We start from the raw sequence: 17,288 nt of genomic DNA, 5'->3' as shown, positions 1-17,288 counted from the left end.
AGTCACAGAGTTGTTAAACCATACTGTACTGTCTTTGAGTCAGACATGTGCGGTATAAATAACTCAACCGTACATTGATCCCGTTGTTTTGATTGGATAGAGTGAAGCTGTATTTATCTGCCCACACTGCCTGTAGACCTGATCCCTTTTCTTTGCATGTTTTCGGGTTTGATCATTTAGATTGCTGCAGCCTGCTTCCATGATAAATCACATGGCAAGGACATTGCTATCAACGTCGCAATTCAAAGGCTTAGACACGAGACGCGTTTGTGGCAGGGTCTACAGGCAATAGCAGACTACAAAAAGAAAACCAGCCACGTCATGGACACCGACGTCTTGCTTCCAGACAAACGAAACACCTTCTTTGCCTGCTTTGAGGATAATGCGGTGCCACCGACGCGGCCCTCTACCAAGGACTGCACCACCCCTTCTCCGTGGCTGACGTGAGTAAGACATTTAAACGTGTTAAGCCTCGCTAGCCACGTCCTCAGAGCATGCGCAGACCAGCTGGCTGGTGTGTTTACCGACATATTCAATCTCTCCCTATCCCAGTCTGCTGTCCCCACATGCTTCAAGATGGCCACCATTGTTCAAGAGGAATACCTATGTAAGAATGCTGTTCATTGACGACAGCTCAGCATTCAACACCATAGTACCCTCTAAGCTCATCATTAAGCTTGAGGCCCTGGGTCTCAACCCCGCCCTGTGCAATTGGGACCTGGACTTCCTCACGTTGCCGCCCCCAGGTGGTGAAGGTAGGAAACATAATCTCCACTTCGCTGATCCTCAACATTGAGGCCCCACAAGAGTGCGTGCTCAGCCCCCTCCGGTACTCCCTGTTCACCCATGACTGCGTGGCCATGCACGCCTCCAACTCAATCATCAAGTTTGCAGACAACACAACAGTAGTAGGCTTGATCACCAACAACGACTAGACAGCCTATAGGGAGGTGATGAGGGCACTCGGGGTCTGGTGTCAGAAAAACAACCTCTCACTCAATGTCAACAAAACAAAGGAGATGATAGTAGACTTCAGGAAACAGCAGAGGGAGCATATTCACATCGATGGGATAGCAGTGGAGAAGGTGGAAGGATTTAAGTTCCTCGGCGTACACATCACGGACAAACTGAAATGGTCCTTCCACATAGACAATGTGGTGAAGAAGGCGGAACTTTTACAGATACACAATTGAGAGCAAACTGTCGGGCTGTATCACTGCCTGGTACGGCAACTGCACCGCCCACAACCGCAGGGCTCTCCAGAGGGTGGTGCGATCTGCACAATGCATCACAGGGGGCAAACTACCTGCCCTCCAGGATATCTACAGCACCCGTTGTCACTGGAAGGCCAAAAAGATCATCAAGGACAACAACCACCCGAGCCACTGCCTGTTCACCCCGCTACCATCCAGAAGTCCAGGTCACATGCATCAAAGCTGGGGCCTGAGAGAGACTGAAAAATAGAGAGAGGCTGAAAAATTGCTTCTATCTCAAGGCCATCAGACTGTTAAACAGCCATCACTAACACAGAGGCTGCTGTCTACATACATACTTGAAATCATTGGCCACTTGAAAAAATAGGTCACTAGTTACTTTAATAATGCCACTTTAATAATGTTTACATATCTTGCATTACTCATCTCACATGTATATACTGTATTTTACTTCCATCTATTGCATCTTGCCTATGCCACTCGGTCATCACTCATCCATATATTTATATATTATTATTCCATCCCTTTACAGATTTGTGTGTATTAGGTAGTTGTTGTGGAATTGTTAGATTAGGTAGATATTACTGCACTGTTCGAACTAGAAGCACAAGCGTTTCGCTACACTCACACATGGTTAGCAGATGGTATTGCATGTGACCAAAACAATTTGATTTGATGTATCAAGCTAACAATGTGCATAATATCTAACAGGTGGAGCAAGGGTAGGGAAAGTTGAGGACACACAGACACAGAGGAGTGCACATACACACCCGGCCCTTGGCGCTTCTCCTAATCTAATGAGAACATGCAGGGAGGTATTTTGCCAACATCTATTTTAAGCCTGTTAAAACGCTTATTTTTTTCTGATCATGAGTATCATCCGATTCAACTATCAACATCTATGCTCTCTCCTCCTCTCACCTTTTCCCTTCACTTGTGGAGTTCAGTGCACAACATCAGCTGTCTGTGACCAGGCGAAAAAACCTTTCCAGGCCAAATCTTCATATCATAACCACTACACCAAGCCTACATGTTTGTCACCGTATTAGCTAATGTCAAGTCAATATAGCTACTACAACTAACGTGTTAGTAAACCCACTACAATCATGCAGTGCAGTGTACAGTTAGGAAGCAGTTTAGCAGTTACACCGATGGGCCTTGTTGGCAATGAATTAATCAAACCAAAAGCTTACCTTGACTTGGAAGAGTTCACATGTTGGATAGCCATAGCCAGCTAGGTAATATACCATCCCTCTCTGTTTGAGTAGGCTAAACTAGCTAGATGCATTTGCTAAGTAAGTGAAAGTGAAATACAAAATATAGCTCTCTCTCTCTCTTGCTTCTCCTTCATTTTTGAAGAAATTAATTTGTTCAAAACTGTTAAACTATTGTCTTTCTCTCACTTTGAGTCAACTACTCACCACAATTTATGCATTGAAACTTGTTTTTCAACCACTCCACACATTTCTTGTTAACAAACTATAGTTTTGGCAAGTCAGTTAGGACATCTACTTTGTGTATGACAAGTAATTTTTCCAACAATTGTTTACAGACAGATTATTTCACTTATAACTCACTGTATCACAATTCCAGTGGGTCAGAAGTTTACATACACTATGTTGACTGTGCCTTTAATCAGCTTGGAAAATTCCAGAAAATTATGTCATGGCTTTAGAAGCTTCTGATAGACTAATTGACATAATTTGAGTCAATTGGAGGTGTATCCATGGATGTATTTCAAGGCCTACCTTCAATCTCAGTGCCTCTTTGCTTGACATCATGGGAAAATCAAAAGAAATCAGCCAAGACCTCAGAAAAAAACATTTGTAGACCTCCACAAGTCTGGTTCATCCTTGGGAGCAATTTCCAAACGCCTGAAGGTACCATGTTCATCTATACAAACAATAGTATGCAAGTATAAACACCATGGGACCACGCAGCCGTTGAACTGCTCAGGAAAGAGATGTGTTCTGTGAACGTACTTTGGTGCGAAAAGTGCAAATCAATCCCAGAACAAAAGCAAAGGACCTTGTGAAGATGCTGGAGGAAACAAGTACAAAAGTATCTATATCCACAGTAAAACGAGTCCTATATCGACATAACCTGAAAGGCCGCTCAGCAAGGAAGAAGCCACTGCTCCAAAACCACCATAAAAAATCCAGACTATGGTTTGCAACTGCACATGGGGACAAAGATCGTACTTTTTGGAGAAATGTCCTCTGGTCTGATGAAACAAAAATAGAACTGCTTGGCCATAATGACCATCGTTATGTTTGGAGGAAAAAGGGGGATGCTTGCAAGCCAAAGAACACCATCCCAACCGTGAAGCATGGGGGTGGCAGCATCATGTTGTTGGGGTGCTTTGCTGCAGGAGGGACTGGTGCACTTCACAAAATAGATGGCATCATGAGGGAGGAAAATGTGGATATACTGAAGCAACATCTCAAGACATCAGTCAGGAAGTTAAAGCTTGGTCACAAATGGGTCTTCCAAATGGACAATGACCCCAAGCATACTGCCAAAGTTGTGGCAAAATGGCTTAGGGTCAACAACATCAAGGCATTGTAGTGGCCACCACTAAGCCCTGACCTCAATCCTATACAACATTTGTGGGCAGAACTGAAAAAGCGTGTGCGAGCATGGAGGCCTACAAACCTGACTCAGTTACACCAGCTCTGTCAGGAGGAATGGGCTAACATTCACCCAACTTATTGTTGGAAGCTTGTGGAAGGCTACCCGAAACGTTTGACCCAATTTAAACAATTTGAAGGCAATGCTACCAAATACTAATTGAGTGTATGTAAACTTCTGAGCCACTGGGAATGTGATGAAAGAAATAAAAGCTGAAATAAATCATTCTCTCTACTATTATTCTGACATTTCACATTCTTAAATAAAGTGGTGATCCTAACTGACCTAAGACAGGGAATTTTTACTAGGATTAAATGTCAGAATTTGTGAAAAACGGAGTTTAAATGTACTTTGCTAAGGTGTATGTAAACGTCTGACTTCAACTGTAGATAGATAAATAGATAGAATTATAGGGGCCAGTTTTGAAAAAACGAATCCCGTCTGAATCGTCCTCTAGAATAACGGACATTGTTGGTTAATAAATACATAACCAACCTTCTCTAATAATATTAGTGCCATGCAAATAGGGCTTAAGCCCCGTCGCCCCACGAAATAAGCTTTTTTTGTGTATGGAAAATTATATTTCAACTCATGAAACATGTTACCAACACTTTACATGTCGTATTAATATTTTAGTTGTGTATTTCATGCTATTGTGTATCCCTGGAAATAATCAGAAAAATCTGAAAACATTGCCCACCGGGTATGGAGTAAATTGAGCATAGGGACAGAGTAAGTTAGCTTGCCTGGCTACCCAGATTCCTTGCTCTGGCCAAACGCTACGCCACGCCCACAGACGTTAGTTTCTTCTCCGTAATAAGTTTGGATCTGAGTATCTCTGGAACATGAACACATTCGGGCCGTCTGATTGGTCCAGAAACCAATGTTTTGGGCCAGAGTGGGAACACACATGGGTAAATTGGCGGTTAAAAAATGAATCATTGGCTTTGATTCTTCTATTGCTTAGAGATGATCCAATTACTGATGACTTTCTTTTTTACAACACCCCTCGTGACCACAAACTAGTTCAATTATGGCACTCTCAGACTTCAGTATGGAGCAAATGAAAGAGCAGGGGAAGAATTTACTGGGAGTCGTCAGGCTAAAGTTAAGCCACCTTGGGGTAAGTGGGTGAATGTGCTGGTTGGTCAAAGTTGAATTCATGGAATGGGGATGTGGTATATATGCCTACCTTCAGATATAGAGCCCTCTGTTCATTTTCCATTTCTTGAACAGTTGTTTGGGACAGGGATGTTGTTTCGACGTGCCAATTCGTGAGTTCTCAGCATTTGAGGCTACGCAAGATACTGGTTTGCAAGATTCTTGATATGTTCAGCAAGCTCAGACTCCATGTCATCAGATAAGATCTTGTGTGCCTCTGCTACTCTGTCATAGCTTCTCTTTAACACAGGCACATTGGCTCTTTTTGTCAATGTTCCTCTTCAGTGTCATTCAGTCACATTTGTTCATCCCTTGCTGCTGCTCAAATGGACTTCTTCCTTGGCCGCTCTCAAGAAGCTCAAGGGGGGCTAGATCCCTGCCTGTTTTACTTTTTATTTTTTAAGGGGCATGATTGAGTTCATATGCAGAAATAAAAAAATACTATGCATAAAACTGACAAAATGTACTCATCATTTGTATGGGGTATGGTTTCCATTGGCTCAACCCCAATGCAAACATTTGGACTATATTTTCCCACACAGCCACAAGGACACACTTTCATCCTAGGTTTATTGTAGTTTATAGAGACCACCAACTGATGTATAAAACAATCTTAAACCGATCTATATACTTTGGTTTAGATACAAGCATCATGAAACCTATTACACATTTTTCCATGTGGTTTCTTCCTTCACGGACTCCATTACATGATGACCTCTTCCTAAATATCACATGAAAACATTGTGTATGGTTTCCTAGAAAGTAGGGGAAGATCTCAATTCCATACTCCTCGCATCCTCTCTCCTTGTCTCCTTCTCAAAACCCATTGGGTGAGAGCACCAGAGGTCCCTTCCCTCTGACCTTCTCCTCCAATGGGCTTTGAGAAGGAGACAAGGCGAGAGCATGCGAGGAGTATGTGATTGAGATCTTCCCAAGGGGTGGCTCAACTAACCCTTTGGCCTAACTTACCCCACTCTCCACTACTGTTAGTAAAGTAAGTGTGCAGGCAGGCAGTGCTGGAAAGTGGAAAGGGGAAGGCTGCAGAAAAGTGTGGGCTGGGTTAGACTGCTAGCCACTTAAAAAGGAGCCGGCTGTGGCGGCTCAGCATTTAAGGAACCGACAGAGGCAGTAGGAGAAGAGAAGCAGGAGGGAGACTTGGATGAGAAAACCCCAGGGAAGGTGTTAGTTACTCTACTCTCACATCAACAAGTGTATTTTTAGCCTTCTCTACTTCTCTCTAGGGCCGGAATGGCCAGAATGCTTTGGGGAGCGGTGGTGGTGCTACTGCCACTCTTGGGACTCTGTCATTTTGTCCTGCCGCCCGAGTGGGGGCCAGGGACCTTCCCTGCCACAGAGGCCGGGGCCAAAGACTTTGTCACTGCCTACAATACCGTGGCTGAGCTGGTCATCTACCAAAACCAAGAGGCCAGCTGGACATACCAGACCAACATTACGCCCCACAACGCCGAGAAAAAGGTAGGACCCTTCCCCCACTCAGCACACAGAGGTGTTTGAAATGTTGACAGTTGTTTAATTACTTAATTGTTGTCCTCTTCAGTCCAAAGCTAAACACTATGGACATGTTTTGTTGTGAGTAACTGTGAAAGCTAACTGTGCTTCCCCTCTAGTCGCATTACACATGTTGATATTGCTTGGTCACCTCACCAAACATTCATTTTGGTTGAGTAGGTTATACCTATAATCTAAACTAAATTGTTCCTGAACATTGAAGATAAATAACAGTAGGGGAGAGTGGGGTAAATTGAGCCATTTTTTTTTTTTCATTCAGCATTATTCAGTCAAGGGAAATATTATTTCTAACAAAGATATCTACATATTTTAGGATGTTTATCCCTGGAAATAAGCAGAAGCAATGTAAACATTAGACAGACTTAACACAACACTAGTCAAAAAAGGATTATAATCCTATAAAATACAATTCTATAGGTTAGAATCGCATAGGAGTCCATTAGGACTGGGTCCAAAATCTGATAGGATTTCTCGGTTGGTCCCACTGCAAATGAACTTGCAGCCTTGAATCCCTCCAATATTACGATGGTGTGTGAGAACCATCTGGTGGGAGTAGGCAAATATATGGAGATTGTGCTCTGGAGACACAGGAGAGAGGCTGTTCTTCAGTTTGCTGGTCTTTAACCTTGATTACAGTTGGACATAAATGTGCAGGTTTCTGTGCAATATTTAGCTGTGAGATTATCCAATAAAGCTGTATGTATACAATTGTGGTCTGAAATAACAATGAATAGAATACTATGGGTTCTAATAAAGTAGGCAGGGTGACTGAACAGGCTTGCTGCACGGTCACTATAGGAGCTCTTTTTAGAGCGCCTGGTTAAAATTGTGCATGAGAGTATGTTGTAACTCTGTGAATGGTTAAACTAGTGAGACGTGTACACAATCCGCCTAAATTGAAATGTTGATTTATTTGGACAGTGCGTGTTACTACGTTACAGAGCCTCATGTTTTGACCACATCCTTTTTACCTCTGGTTAGTGATGTTATGTACGTTTAGTGATCACAATGACATAAAATCGATTGCTTAAAACAGATCAATATCATTGTGTTTTTTTTAACCTTTTGATTTAGTCTTACGGCGTTGGAGAATGCTGGTTGTCTTCGGCATGTTGTCCTCTAACGAGTGATACTCAATATTTCCAGTTCCATGTGGTTTGAATCGTTAGTTTCAACAGCGCATACAACTTGATTCCCCCCCTAATCAATATGAGTGGTGCATATGCAGATTAAGGTGCTCGTAAAAATAAATGATATGATTACTATTGTGGCACGTATCTAGTACATTTGTTGTTTTCAAGATATCACAAACGGATTATTGATTCAGACACTTCACAACGGTGTTTTGACACTGGGCTATTTATCAAGTTACTGTTGCTGCTTCCCATTGACAATATCATTTAACGTACAGCCTGTTTTAGGAATAGAAATAGAACTTTCAACATTCATTTCCAATAGCATTCTACTTTTTAAAGAACTGCTAAAAACTGCTGTATGAGTCCAAAAAGCTACCAGAAATCATGAAAACGGGGTTGACTTGCCTATAAAAAGGCACATCTACTTTATTTAGCAATAACATGAAAACATTTATCCTCGGAGATAACAATCCAGTGACTCAAAAAAGACACATGGCTACAATTAGTCTATTGACAGGCAAAATGTGGCGAACAGTTGTTTCTTAGTTAGCATAACATTCTGTACAATGATGAAAATATGACAAACATGGACAACTTCGTCAGGAAACAAATGATGTACTCACAGTTCTTGCATTCACACACAGTAAAGGATAAAACGGATAGTATCATAATGTTAGCAAACCAGAGATTCTCTGCATAACCACAGGTGGCAAACTGAATTTGTGAGTAAGGCTAATTAACACCGTTAGCTGTGACATCAGTCACTCTTAAAGGGACAGGCTTTCTTACAAGTGAATAAAATAGAAAGGAATAACTTTTTTAAAAGTTATATTATTAACCCATCCACCACGGGATGGGTTAACCTGTTTCCAGTGGCTGGAGAGTATAAATGCTCAGGTGTAGGCCTTTGAGAGATTGAATTCAAAATGTCCGTCTGTCTCTGCTGTGAGTCCTAGGGCTAGTCACGACTGATCGATTGTCAGTCTTTATCTTCTTTTGACTAGTTTCTATCAGTTTCATTACTTTGAGCCTGGTCCAGCATCTTGTTGGATGAGTTGAACATTTTGTAAATACCTGCACTTGCTCCAAGAGCTTTAAAGGGATAGTTCACCCAAATTACATATTGGCTTCCTTACTCTGTAAGCAGTCTATGGACAAGGAATGACCGAAAACCATGATTTGGTCTAGTTTCCCTGGCATTGCTTCCAAATGCTAATGTTTTAGCATTTGTGGGCCAAATCCCATTCAAGTAATCAGACTGATATTTACATTTTTCGTGCATCATGTCCAAATCATCCGAAATGATCTCTGTTGTATTGTGAAGCTTACCAATGTCACTTATAGATTATTTGAACATTATGTGCAAAAAAATCCTAATCCTAATATCAGTCCCATGGCTTGAATCCCTTTTAAAATAAAAACCATGCACTGGATATTCTACTTCCTGCCTCTCCTTGCTAACCAACACCAGCCAGAACCATTCAGGGCAAGTAAGGGGCCTACCATTCACACTTTACTGTATCCTCCCTTATGTAGGCATTCATAAAGGCTTTGTGAATGTTGTATAGCTGGTTAAAAAAAGGCTTTCTGGGGTACTGCAAAGTGTTACCGAGTTGTGTTTGCCAGGGTGGTTCCTTGTATGACAACAGCACCCATAGAGGGATGTTTGTTGGGTTGAGCCCCGCACGGCTTTACAACTAACACTATTCATCCTCATCCAAAATGATATGCTCAGTTCCTCCCATTTCTGCCAACTCGGCTTGTGTGTTTTCTGAAATCATCAAATGGACCCAAACACATGTGGTTCGAGCGTCTCTGAGTCTTGAATGAAGCCCGGGGGGGGGGGGGGGGGGGGGGGGGGATTGGCAAAGTTATTTTTATTAAGTTCAGAAGCCTCCTTATTTTCCAAGCATTGTACAAAATGCAATTTCACAGGTTGATGCACTTGACATTTTATAACATGGATTTCCTAAGATAAACAATAAAAGACTGTAGTGCGGTTTAAATGGGACTTTTCAGAGTGGAGTAATGAGACATTTGCATGCTACGGCCACCAGCTTATCTTTTACTGCTCCTCCCGTCTCACCATATGATAGCAGGAGAACATTTGCATAATCGTATGGGCTGGTTATGTTTGCTGGAGACTGAAAAATTACAAAGTAGAGCCACCCAGGCATTTGGAGGGATCAATGAAACTGCAGAGGTGTGAGGCAGTATTCTGTAGCGCTGAGAGATAAAAGCACACAACACCAGGCATTGAGTGTCTATGCCTCGAAGTTATTCTCCCTAGCCAGACGGCTGTCTCAACAGGGTTTTCCTCCACTAGCCAGGCTTAGAATGGAACGATGGCTCCACCCCATGTTGGCCACAACAGGTGTAACCTCTCCGGAACCCAGCCCGTGTCACCGGTGTCAACTTACACAATGCCTGCTGCTTTCCTCTATCCAACAGTGAGCCGAGGATGTGAGGTGGAAGAAAAGCAAGCTCTGGTCTGACTGGTAGGTTGCCAGTTATGAGCGCTATTATTCCTTACACATCAAAGATGGGATCAAAGGGAATCAGGGGCTTTGCGTTCTATAAGATCTGGCAGGCAGAGGGGAGCCTGCCAGGTCTCTCTCCGAGTCTCCTCCCCACAGGCCCCGACACTGAATTGGCATGACCGTCACATTGACTGGCGGGGGATGTACTGAAGAGTTAACCCCAACATTCCATTCAACTTGGGCTGGGATTACCACGTCACTGAGTTCATCTTTGTCTCAGTCCTCGTCTCAGACATGAGCTTTGTCCTAGTGGATTAGGCTGATGTGCAGAATCTGAGGCGAAATGTACTCTTGTACCGTTCCATAGTAAAGCATGTGAGGTAGTTGAATTTGGGTAGATCTCTCCCCCCTGCATCTCTATGTAGACACACGTAGGGACGCAGGCATGCACACACACCTATGATAACCTTTCAATCTCAGTGCAAATTAGCCCATGCCGAGGAGAGCAAAGGATCAAACGGGGGATATATTAAGCCTCCGGACAAATCTCAATTAGGCTCTAAAAACGACACTCAAAGAGCACCGCTGGTTTTGGGCAACCATCAGTTACTTTGAAACGCCGATGGAATATCAACTACCCAAAAAATACATAAAGCGTGTGCACCCACGGCTGTCAAAGCAGGTCCAAATCCATGGTGTTGGAGTGTGACTGTTTGAGGTTGTGGACAGGTGTCTTTTATACTGATAACAAGTTCAAACAGGTGCTATTAATACAGGTAACGAGTGGAGGACAGAGGAGCCTCTTAAAGAAGTTGTTACAGGTCTGTGAGAGCCAGAAATCTTGCTTGTTTGTAGGTGACCAAATACTTATTTTCCACCATAATTTGCAAATAAATTCATAAGAAATCCTACAATGTGATTTTCTGGATTTTCTTTTCTCATTTTGTCTGTCATAGTTTAAGTGTACCTATGATGAAAATTACAAGCCTCATCTTTTTACGTGGGAGAACTTGCACAATTGGTGGCTGACTAAATACTTTTTTGCCCCACTGTAGTTGGGTGTGGGACAGCAAAACTGAGGTTAAGAGGGGGAGAGAGAGAGGGGAAAATAGGGAGGAGAAAGGTCAGAGTTAAGGCCTCAACACTGTTACCAGTTTTCCGTTCAGCCCATTGTTAATCAGTGGTGTTAGATACACATCAGCTAAGCTGGAACTCAATGAAAACATCACAGTAACAGAAGCTACTTTCCTGACAGGATGTCTATGTCCTGGGCTGTGACTGCAGACAGCCCCAGTGTAGTCAGTGTCCTGACAGTGACTCTTTGCTCTGTGGTTAAGAACACAACTACTGGACCTTCTTCAACCCCTAACACAGTGGATGTAGACAGATTCCCTGTAGGAAATTCCCTGTTTCTCACACAAAGTGAGAAAGGCAATAGGTGATTTGTTTTTAATAGCACAAAAAAAACAAGGGTACCCAAATGGGTTAAATTAGCAATGCATTGAGAGCACCCAAAGTACACAAAGGCAAGTTACCTAAGGTCCGTCTACTCGGTTTAGGAACAAACAGGAGGGAAAGGAGTGGCTTTGTTTTCCCCAAATGTGATAATAGAGTATTCAGAAACCCCAAACTACTGTAGCTGGTGGCATATTCACAGTAAGGGAAACATTGTAATGTTAGCATGTGTGACTGTGTGCATTAGGCGAAGTTCACTATACTGTAAAAACACCCTAAACTGATAATAAAAACAACCCTATTTAATATGTTTGTGACAGTCTAGTTTTTGTCAGTCTTGGTAAAAATCAGCTGTCAGAAGCAGGAGGCTGAACTGAGGCGGCTTAGCTAGAGCTTCTCAACCCTTTGATACATCTTCAATGTGCTTCAGTCAGTGTCAGAACTGAAAGGATAACATGTTATGTACTGTGTGTGACGTTCTGAGCGGCCTTGCCTTCCAGTGTCACCCATTTTGTCATCGTTATAATTCAGTAGTAAGAGAACAATATGTCTGTATGCCAACCTTTAACTGTGAGCGACGGTGCTTTCCCAGTGCAGTAGTCGTCTTCACTACTTATGTATTAGGCACCCTTTTTTTTTTTTTTTTTTTTTTGATCCGGCGGTCAGGGTTCTCTAGCTTTACTCCCACTCAACCCCTGTGCTTTAACTGTTACCAGAATGAGGGCCTTCTGGCCCCACAGCTAATTGCCACCATCCATATTAACATTCAATATGCTGTGGGCCTTTGCCTGTGATTGGTGCAATCAGTCCAACACTAGACCAGAAGTAGGGAATAAGAAAAAAAATACAGTAGGAATATGATTGTGTGATTGGCCATTGTATAAAAAGGGCAACTTACAGTTAATGGGTTCCTTGAGTCTGGCAAGTCGTTTTGGTAGGGTTATTAATCGTTTTCTGAACAAAACATATCAATGTCCCAAATGATTGGATGTCAATGGTACCTGTGTGTACTATTTTCACCTTGGACTGTGACTACTAGTTACGTGTGCTACTTTGTCCAAAATACAGGATGCTGTGAAGCGAGGGCTGTTGGGCAGCTAGATTATATAACCTGATCACCGGTCTGTGTCTACAGGTGGAATCTGATGGGATGAAGCAGGCCTTCACAGAAGCCTGGGGGAAGAAGGCCAAAGATAACTTCTCTCCTACTGTGTTGGCCACCTTCAACACTACTCTGCAGAGGCGTCTCAAGAAGATCAACATCCTGGGAGCGGCTAACCTACCTGCAGGAGAAAGAAATGAGGTCAGTCTCCTATTGTCTACATCTTATCAGATGAGTCGGACTCCGATGTGGTGTATAATGTGATACTGAAATGTCAGAGTAATTGAGTCTTTTCACAATCTCCTTATTTCCCCAGTACAACGTCATACTAAGCAAGATGTCTGAAATATACTCTACTGCCAAAGTGTGTCCAAAGACTAATGAATGCTGGTCTATTGAGCCAGGTAAGTGGCTGTCTTCATGTAATTACAGTTAAAGACATGCTCTGGTACTTTGGCGACTAAGAAACCTCCCGCTTTGGGCTGAATGTGTCCATGTGTAGTTCTTACATGCAGAATCTCACCTCAATTAGCAATGACTTGCATGAGACAAGGTGTCATTATAGAACAGACAGACAGAGACAGACTATACTTTTGGCTAGTGAGTGCTGCTTTCAGAACTACAAAAGTACCAGAGAATCTCTAAGACAAAAAGTAAAACATTTTTTGTTTTTAAAGTAGGGAAACGTATTAACAAAGAGGGGTATAGTTGTCCAAAAAAAGAAAGACAAGAGAAGCGGTAAATATTATATCAAGTTAGAAAAAGCAACAGGATGAGGGTAATTACTTTGAAGAGGTCTCTGGGGGAAGTGGTTCAATTTCAGCTCTTTAGGAACGTTGAAACGTCCTGCTACTGGTCATCAGACTACAGTGCAGAGCACGTCGGCTTCATCAGTCATTCCCAATTATCTACGTGTTGCTTTAAACCCTGGCCTGTGCTTTGTGTGCTGTGCCCGACCCCAAAAAAATAATTGTGAACTATCATGTTTGCCAAAAGACAGTAGATGTGTGAGAAGATTGTGTGAGAGCCATTTCCAATGCAACATTCAGTAATGCACCCAAACAATCCCCGTTGCACTTACTGTAAGTCATTTACCAATGTTATACAGTGTAGTGGACGTAAATCAAACGCTCTTACAGGCCTGCTACACTGTGTACATTTTGACGCCCTAATATACATTTCAAACCAGTTCATGGAAATGGTTTCTGCTAATGTGTTTACACTCCAAAATGAGAGTCCACTTCCACCCCAGATGATTCCTCATTTCACAATCTACTAAAGTAAACATTGGGTGGTCCTGGGTAACTAAAGAACCTGACCGGTGTTGAAAAACAACACTTTGGGTTGTATTATAATAACAAACAGGGACCCCAGCCATTGGATCATTGCTTTTTTCCCCCACCAAACTCATTTTGTTCAGTGGCCTTCAACTTTCCTCACCTTCACTTCATATGCTCAGCCTGTAAAATACAGTGGCTTGACTTCTTCCACATTTTGTGCTACAAAGTGGGATGACAATTGAAATCTACAGTAACACAAAATATTTTAATGTCAAAGTGGAAGAAAACATTTAATTAACATTTATAAAAAGTAAAACACTATGATTAGATACGTATTCACCCCCTGAGACAATACATGTTAGAAACACCTTTTGGGTAAGTCACGAAGAGCTTTGCACACCTGGATTGTACAATATTTGCTCCATTTTATTCATTTTACAATTCTTCAAGCTCTGTCAAGTTTGTTGTTGATCATTGCTAGAAAGACATTTAAGCCTTGCATTAGATTTTTCAAGACTATTTCAAGTCAAAACTGTAACTTGGCCACTCAAACATTCAATGTCGTCTTTTGGTAAGCAACTCCAGTGTAGATTTGGCCTTGAGATTTTAGATTATTGTCCTGCTGAAAGGTGAATTTGTTTCCCAGTGTCAAAGCGGACTAAACCAGGTTTTCCTCTAGGATTTAGTCTGTGCTTATCTGTATTCTGTATTTTGATCCTAAGGACAAGCATACCCATAACATGATGCAGCCACCACCATGCTTGAAAATATGAAAAGTGGCACTCAGTGATTTGCCCCAAACATAACGCTTTGAATTCAGGAAAAAAGTTCATTTCTTTGCCACATTACTTAAGTGCCTTGTTGCAAAACAGATGCATGTTATGGAATATTTTATATTCTATACAGGCTTCCTTCTTTCCACTTTGTCATTTAGGTTAGTATTGTGGAGTATTTACAATATTGTTGACCCATCCTCAGTTCTAATATCAGAATCATTAAACTCTTTAACTGTTTTAAAATCACCATTGGCCTCATGGTGAAATCCCTGAGCAGTTTCCTTCCCCTCCGGCAACTGAGTTAGGAAGGATGCCTGTATCTTTGTAGTGACTGGGTGTATTGATACACAATCCAAAACCTACTTAATATCTTCACAATGCTCAAAGGGATATTCAATGTCTACTTTGTAAAATATATATATTTTTATACATCTACCAATCGGTGCCCTTCTTTGGAAGGCATTAATAAACCTCCCTGGTCGATTGAGAGACCTTCCAATTATCTGTATGTGTGGGGTACAGAGATGGGGGTAGTCATTCAAAGTATGTTAACTACTATTATTGAACACAGAGAGTCCATGCAACTTTTTATGTGAATTGTTAGGCACATTTTTACTCCTGAACAAAGGGGTTGAATACTTCCACATTGACATTATGGGGTTGTGTGTGTAAAATGTAGATCAGTCACACAAAATCTCAATTGAATCCATTTTTAACTTCAGGCTGTAACACAACAAAATGTGCAAAAAGTGTGTGAATACTTTCTGAAGGCATACGTGTTGTTTTTTGGCCACTCTGCCGCTGTTGCGTCATCATAACTCAAAGCTAATCTCTTAGAAGATGTATCTGTAACTCACCTGTCGCACGGAGAGGAGATCAGGGAGTCATTTGACCACTTAAATGCCTCATTGTTTTAGGAAAGTTACAACTGTTGTTCTCTCTTCGCTGGCAATGTTTGGAAAACCAGTAGTCCTCTATGTGCTCTAGCAGTTTCTGTATTCTGTAACTGAGGGTGTCTGACTTCGGCTCCACAGAGCTGACAGAGACCATGGCCAACTCACGGAGCTACAAGACACTGCTGTATGCATGGGAGGGTTGGCACAATGCATCGGGTGTGCCACTCAGGGCAGAGTATACAAAGTTTGTGGAGCTTAGCAACAAGGCCTATAAAGCTGACGGTAAGAATGTCACGTTCACCTTACATATGTGTATCACTGTGAATGTCACCATTTCTAACATACAGTATTGTAAGTTATGGCCATAGCTGTAGTGAGAGGAGTGGATGAGGTGAAATGTCATTGTTGATAAATATTATGGTTATGTCCTCTATAGGTTTCGATGACACGGGAGCATACTGGCGTTCGTGGTACAAGTCAAAGACTTTTGCGAATGATCTGGAGGCTATTTACAAACAGGTGCAGCCGCTCTACCAGAATCTTCACGCCTTTGTGCGCCGCAAGCTCTACGACCATTACGGACCGAAATACATCAATCTTAAAGGACCTATCCCTGCTCACCTGCTAGGTGAGTTTACCTTTACAAGTCTGTGTTAACTTATAGCCAATGCACAATGTCCAGTCACTGATTTATCAGCCATTTTCCAAGCTAACTCAGTCCATCGTAGCTTAGCATTAGCTTTAGCTAGGGCCCTGAGTTTTTCATTATTACTTGACCCCTGATCTGGGCCCTATAATAGACGTTACTGTCAGCCACTCAGTAGGTTAGAACGGGCTCCGATGTTTCCTGATCAAGTGACTGTGTCAGGAAAGCAGGTTGGCATTTATTGTCATGAATCTTGCCCTAGAGGCAGCTCTGCAGAGTGATCACTAGCTGGCACAGCCACAAAGTCATAAAATCTGATTTTAAACCAAACCTTAACCACACTGCTAGTGCTAACCCGAACCTAAAATGAAGACCAAAAAGCACATTTTTTTTTTCATGAATTTTTACAATATAGACCATTTTTACTTTGCAGCTAGCCCATCTAGCGGAAATCTCTCAGTTCTGCCTCCAGGGCAAGATTCATGACAATAAACGTGCGCCAGGAACCCCCCGCTGCTAGCTATAATGCAATAGCGGTATTTGCTCAGTGTCTGTGACTAGGAAGGCTCAACCAGTAGATTTATCAAGCCTCTGGCTAATGCTAAGTGCCTGGGCTTCATTTCCTCAGGAAACATGTGGTCGCAAACCTGGAACAACATCTATGGCATGATGATCCCCTTCCCCGGCAAACCCAATGTGGACGTGACCGATGAAATGGTGGCCAAAGTAAGCTGGTGAAATATGAGATTTTATTACTGTAGATCAGTTTACATGTAGAACTGAGAAATTGTGAGTTGAAAGTTAAGGAATTACATAACTGTATATCAAAAAACTACATCCTAAAACTCAGTTTGTTAAAAATAAAAGCCCAAAGTTATCTAGCCTAGTTTAACTCCCTTTTCCCAAATGATTCCTAATCACTTTAACTCAGGTAAAGGTCAAAGTTCGTCCATTGGAGGTCTGTTAACATTAGCTTGGCCG

At 42.2% G+C, this 17,288-nt stretch overlaps 2 protein-coding genes across 2 annotated transcripts in view; one reads left to right on the top strand and one right to left on the bottom strand.

The window, feature by feature from the left end:
* abi3b (ABI family, member 3b) overlaps positions 1 to 8,399 on the bottom strand; it is a 28,061-nt gene extending 19,662 nt beyond the window's left edge. The window contains exon 1 of the mRNA XM_065007960.1: positions 8,296 to 8,399. Coding sequence (XP_064864032.1) covers positions 8,296 to 8,306 — 11 coding nt within the window. The 5' untranslated portion in view covers positions 8,307 to 8,399. The remainder of the gene's footprint in view (positions 1 to 8,295) is intronic.
* LOC115106521 (angiotensin-converting enzyme-like) overlaps positions 6,033 to 17,288 on the top strand; it is a 32,190-nt gene continuing 20,934 nt past the window's right edge. Inside the window, exons 1-6 of the mRNA XM_029629328.2 lie at positions 6,033 to 6,482; positions 12,743 to 12,910; positions 13,026 to 13,113; positions 15,800 to 15,943; positions 16,098 to 16,289; positions 16,936 to 17,033. Coding sequence (XP_029485188.2) covers positions 6,255 to 6,482; positions 12,743 to 12,910; positions 13,026 to 13,113; positions 15,800 to 15,943; positions 16,098 to 16,289; positions 16,936 to 17,033 — 918 coding nt within the window. The 5' untranslated portion in view covers positions 6,033 to 6,254. The remainder of the gene's footprint in view (positions 6,483 to 12,742; positions 12,911 to 13,025; positions 13,114 to 15,799; positions 15,944 to 16,097; positions 16,290 to 16,935; positions 17,034 to 17,288) is intronic.

Source organism: Oncorhynchus nerka, linkage group LG23, assembly GCF_034236695.1.
Source record: "Oncorhynchus nerka isolate Pitt River linkage group LG23, Oner_Uvic_2.0, whole genome shotgun sequence".
Taxonomy (NCBI): Eukaryota; Metazoa; Chordata; class Actinopteri; order Salmoniformes; family Salmonidae; genus Oncorhynchus; species Oncorhynchus nerka.
Note: the sequence above shows the minus strand (reverse complement) of the source record. Positions and strands in the feature narration are given on the sequence as shown.